At 32.8% G+C, this 5,965-nt stretch overlaps 1 protein-coding gene across 1 annotated transcript; it reads right to left on the bottom strand.

The window, feature by feature from the left end:
• Positions 1–746: 746 nt before the first annotated feature.
• On the bottom strand, positions 747–3,302 carry LOC107788681 (uncharacterized). Its single transcript, XM_016610378.2, has one exon. It carries the CDS (start codon positions 2,448–2,450, stop codon positions 924–926), a length of 1,527 nt encoding a protein of 508 aa, XP_016465864.1. The 5' UTR covers positions 2,451–3,302; the 3' UTR covers positions 747–923.
• Between the last annotated feature and the right edge of the window lie 2,663 nt (positions 3,303–5,965).

Here is a 5,965-nt window from a genome sequence, read left to right as displayed (position 1 = left end):
GACAAACAATGTTTTCAAAAAAAATTTGAAAAAAACTTGCCAAAATGTATGGCCAAACGGGGCTTAAGATTTTCTAAGGAATTCATTCACCCATATTTAAGTTACTTTAATGTGATGAAAAATATTTTTGTGGTTTTAATGTTAACAAAAGTTCATTGATCATACGTAAAATTAACTCGAATAGGAAGCGAGTACAAGTGAACATTGCAGGAAACAACAGAGGAGCAAATTCACCAAAAGACTTAAGTACCAAGAAGTCTAGTTCATAACACAGAACTGCATCAAAATGAAAATCACCAATTTAGATTTCTCTTTTTACTCTATGGATCAATTACAGTGGCGGATCCAACAATTGGTTCGGGAGTTCAGTAGAACCTGGGACTTTGGATTTGAATCCTATATATATGTGGCGGAAAATACGGACATATAGAGCAAGACATACATTTTAGAACTCAGTCTCTCAACTCAGAACCTACAACGTCTAAATTCTGGATCTGCCACTAGTCAACTAATGCAGTTCTGTTGTAACTTTGATAGGAGCAAATTCATTAAGGAGGTCACTAAGATGCTCAAAAACATTGCAAGAAATCTTAAACATGGATACAATAGAGTTTTAGCTTCTTCATATAGCAAAACCAAAGAAATAACTAGGTTTTAGAATAAGATAATGAATAATAGAGGCAAGAAAAGATATGGATATAATGTGAATATGTCTTAAAGCTAAAGAAATGAATAGTCTTAACCAGTAAAAATTGAAGCATATACTTAAGATATGCCAAAATAAGAAGGAAATGTTAGGTTCATATAACTGATCAGCAAGAATGAAACTACTACCTCTCTCAAAAGATGAAGAAATTGTGCCTCCCAATTTGCCTATACATTATAGCATTGTCTGCAAATTGGAAAACCTTGTTTGTCACCAACTACCAAGATACAAGGTGCGCATGCTCATCATCCTCATCTTCAACTGGAGCAGGAAGGTTAAGATCAAGTAAATCGTCGACGTCTTTCTTGACAGGTGAAGATTGATGCATGTTCTGTGAAGTACCAACAATAAAATGGGACCTTTTATGGCCACCCAAAGCTTGACCAGACTTGAAAATCCTGTCGCAAAATGGGCATTCATGTCCTTTGAATTTCTTAGGCTTAATCTTTTTCTCAGCAGAAGCCGGTTTTCTACTGCTAAAAGTCTCCCTATGCTTGTCATCGCGATCAGCAGCATCAACGCTATTCTCACCAGTTCCATTTATTGATTCGATATAAGCATTCGTCTTTTTATGGCAAGGTCTATGTCCACCAAGAGCCTGATATGAGCTAAACGTCTTCTTGCAGTTCATGCACTCATACTTCTTCTTAAAGGACTCATTCTCTAATTCCAGACGATAAGAACTATTCTTAGTTCTCTTTCTTGATTCACATTTATCAAAATATGAAGCTATCCGGTAATCATCATATTCGCTTCCTGACTCTGTTGGATATCTTTTAGTTCTATTTAAGCCCTTTTCTTTATCAATCCAAGACTCATCACACCAAACAGTATCACTCATTTTAGAGGTACTCCATTTGCTATTACCATTTCTATGTAATCCATCAAAAGATACATCCGATTCAACTATCGTATTTTCATCTAAAAAGTATGCAGAATCAGAGTTCTCAGACTCAACTTCAACATCCAAAACACTAAGTTTCAAGTTACTATCTTCCTTTTTCTTGGTTTGCGGCGTTTCTTCTTGATTATAATCACATCTTAGACCATCCTTTCTAGCAAATTTCATGTCAGTAGAGGATGATTTGGTCTCTAAAACAACAGAATTATTATCAGAAGACTCAACAAATGAAGTAACACAATTCCAAGAATCCTTAGACAACATCATCAAACACTTTGCTACTTCCTCTTGATCTTGCTCATTATCAATCTCAGAAACACATGATGAACCATTATTAATAGTATTATCATTAACTAAACAAACAGAAGACTTAACCACAATTCTTTTGTACCTCTTAGTCTTTGATCTTGTCCTCAGCCTTAACTCCTCCTCAACTTCAGTATCTGAATAACTAGTCCCTTTATCTTTCTCTGAATGACAAGCCATATGACCACACAATGCTTTAAGTGATTGAAATACTTTACCACATTGTTGACAAATCTTCTCTTGAGGTAAAGGAGAAGTTGAATCCACAGCCCTCCAAGATTTCTTGGGATTCTCTCTTAGGCCATAACCAGAATTTCCACCAAGTTCAAATTTTGATTGATGCTGATTTTCTTTGTTGGAATCCTTCACACCACTATTCCAAGATTGTAACTTTTCAAGTTGGGGTTCAATTTTTTCATCCAATTCAGCTGAATTTGTAAGTACATGAGATCTCATGTAGCCCCCAAGTGACTTCCCACAAGGGTACTTTTTGTTACACAACTTGCACACAAACTTCAAATCTTGATCTTCTTCCATTTTTTTGGTTAAGTTCTAGTACTAGTGAACCAAATCAAATTCAAACCAAAGAATAGAAAATCAACAAACAAAAGGAAGCCCGCAAGTGGGGTCTGAGGAGAATAGTGTGTATGCTGCCGATCTTACCCCTACCTAACTAGGATAAAGAGTTTGTTTCGATAGACTCTGAACGGAGCAATAAACAAACAATAGCATGAATCATGCCACAATGAAACAAGTGAAATATTTTTGCAAAGCTCAAATCATACCATAATGCCACATTTCAAGAACACCCAAAATATTGCTCTATAGCATCAAGCATCAGAGGAACTCAGACAAGAAGCAAAATTAGAGCCCCAGATCAAAGTAAAGAAATGGAAGGGGGAAAAAACAAAAGTTGGAAAAAGCTCAAAGTTGGCCTATGGGGTTGGGACACAGATCACAAAGTGTTGCTCAAGCAATAAGAATAAAAAATAATAAACTGCTCAGATGTGGCACCTTTTTGAGAAGTAGACACGACTCTATGAGTTCAATATCCAAATCTCTGTCTCACTTTCTCTCTCTCACACACACAAATAAACACACACCAAAGAGAGATACCCTTTTGATTAAGTGTTCAGTATTTCAAGAATCCTAAATGGGAAGGTAAAAAAAAATCAAACTTTGAATAGAGGGGCTGCTACTGAAATAGCCATAGAATTTAGAATCAGCCAAAATTATTCAGAGACTAAAAAGGGAAAATAAATAAATAAATAAATAAATGATCTCAACAGAAAGCAAAAGACTCTTTCCTCTGTCTGTTTCACTTTGTTTGTGTGTGTCTGTTATAGTTGGAGGAGAATTCCATGCATGAAAGCTAATTGAGAGAAAAGAGGCCAAAAAACACAAAAAAGATGGGCAAACGTGTGATCTTAGGAGGATTATTCGTTCTTTACAAAATTAAACGGTCAAGATTTGCTAGGAACTGTTTATTTTAAGGATTGAAATTCAAGAAAATACCAATAGATAACTCTTTATAAACAACCTAATATGGTAATACAGAAAATGAAATAAAGACCTGCTAAAACAAATTAACATGCACTGATTGTGTACTAAGAGGAATTAACCTAAATAGCGGTCCAATCAATTATTTAAACTAAAAATAATCGCAAATGTGTAGTATATGTATAATTATATATAATTTATATACACCGACTTATATACTGACTAGAAAAAATAAACAGTCAAATCGAGTGACTACTCGTGTAAAGATAACTTACATGCCAATGTATAAAAGTTATTAAATCCTTCTAGAATTTATCTTCTTTGTTAGGATTATTCTTGGAACATATATAAAGACATCACAATTAGGGGTGGATCTAAAGTGACACCTAGTGGTTCACAGTGCACAGATCTTTTATACTACTATGTATTAAATTTTATAGCTTTAAATTTTGAATTCGTCTCACAATGTTTTTGTTATACTTCCGTCTCAAATTAGTTGTCATGTTTTACTTTTTAAGCGCTAAACTACGTAAATTTGACCAACATTTAAAAATATAGTTTATCATCATATTGACACGAAAAACTGCAAGTTATAGTATTTTGTATAATCCTTGAGTATCTAATTTTTAATTTTAAAATGAGCTCGTCTAATCTAATTTAATTTTAAAAATTAGTCAAATTGACTCTAGAGAATTGAAATATGATGGTGATTAATTTGGGACGGGAGAGTAGTATTTTTCTCATTTGTCTCTGCTTTCTTGGACTTATTTTTTTCCAACTATATACACAGTCAACTGTTTTTTAATAGACATTTTGATGAATGTTTGCAGATAGAATTTCTCACTTGTAAAAGAACATGAGTTAGCGACGGACAAATTCTGTAGCTAAACAAAAAAATTTATCGTTAATCCTGTTTAGCAACAGATTAACGATAAAATTATCAAAAAATTCTGTTAGCTACCGACCATATAGCAATAGACTAACAACAAAGTTTATAGTTAATTCCAGTTTTTTAGTGTCTTTCCCTTGTTTTGTTTTCGAAGACCTCCATTTAAGTGTAAACACTTCATTTTTGTCATATTGGGATTTGGTGTTGTCCCAAGTTGACTAGGAGATTTTATAGCCCCTCTATAGCCTCAAGAAACACGCAATTTAATTCTGTTCACCAACTAGTACGAGTAGTTGGTTCTTGCGCTGAGACTTATTTCGGAGAATTAAGGAAGAAACAATTATTTGCAAGAAAGATTAATGTGGTGAAAATTAATAATACATAAAAATTAATTAGTCATTTTTTTTATAAAGAAAAAAAGGATTTTATTGATAAACATTGTAGGTTACAACTCTGTTTATCTCTTAATTCTTTTTTTCTGATTATCTCCGTGATTCGAGGGCTTAACCAACGTATTTTTCGAACGTAGGATGATGCGAATTTCCTTAGGATATATTTGATCTCCATGAAAAGGAAGAACATTCATTGATCACTTCGGTGTCTTTGAGAAAGACAATATTTAATGTCTTTGATCTCTTTGTGAATATTCCATGAATTTTATATGGAATTTCGAGATAATTATTAGTCATATCTCATATAAATCCTACTATTATGGTTTTCTAAACAATTACTATGAGAAGCAAATTGGACTAGAGGGAGTATCATATGTGCCCAAAACTCGATGCGGGAAATTTCGAGAGGCCGATGCAGGATTTGAAGTTTATGTGTTTATGATTTTAATTTTTTTTAATTTACTAGGTACTAGATTAATAAGTTATATTTATTTAATGATTTTTTAGATAAAATATAGAGTTGAACCAAATCTATTGGCTTCGGGTGAATCCGAAACCGAAAAACTAGCTCCGCCCCCCGGGAATTCTACTATTTCTACTGGATATATCTACAGGACTAAGCATAAGAATAAAATTCAATTGTATCTGCATAACTCGAGGCAAAGACATGAGTGTATTTTAATGTATTGCATCTCAATGGACAATGGACATTAGCTCTTCAAAATTATTCCCTTAAAGTTTTACTAAGTTAATTTTATAAGCTAACAAATAGGTTCTTTTTTCTCTCCTTATTGACGACTCGAAATAATTAAGTTAAATATATAATTGAGTGTTTATACTAAGCTAATAAATATAAGATATATATTGTACACTTAATCATGATTAAATAATATAATTTTCAATTTAGTTTGTTGATTTTTAAAGTTAATTATTTAATTAGGTGCAAGGATAACAAAGAGAGTGCATATGCATATGAAATATTGCTATGAAATCTTTAGATAGAAGGGAAGTTTCATTATTGATTGACTAAAAAAGCACCATGATTAAATGCATTCCTTTTTTGTATTTGACAAGACAGAGTCACTTGCTTAATAAATTGATCAAATATGGGAAAGATAGAAAACAAACAATTATTCTCGCATTACCAACCTTTCAGAAAATGACTCTTGTAGTGATTTTATTGGTAGGACACATAGGACAATTAGTAGCAGAAGTTCGTTACTTTCTATGGCTTTTATAGTAAAAAGCCTAAATAAAAAAACACAAAATAT

The sequence above is a fragment of the Nicotiana tabacum genome, chromosome 20, assembly GCF_000715075.1.
Source record: "Nicotiana tabacum cultivar K326 chromosome 20, ASM71507v2, whole genome shotgun sequence".
Taxonomy (NCBI): domain Eukaryota; kingdom Viridiplantae; phylum Streptophyta; class Magnoliopsida; order Solanales; family Solanaceae; genus Nicotiana; species Nicotiana tabacum.
This window is presented reverse-complemented; position numbering and strand designations above follow the sequence as displayed.

Coding starts and splice junctions, on each gene's coding strand:
- LOC107788681 (XM_016610378.2), bottom strand. CDS start 2,450: ATGGAAGAAGATCAAGATTTGAAGTTTGTGTGCAAGTTGTGTAACAAA.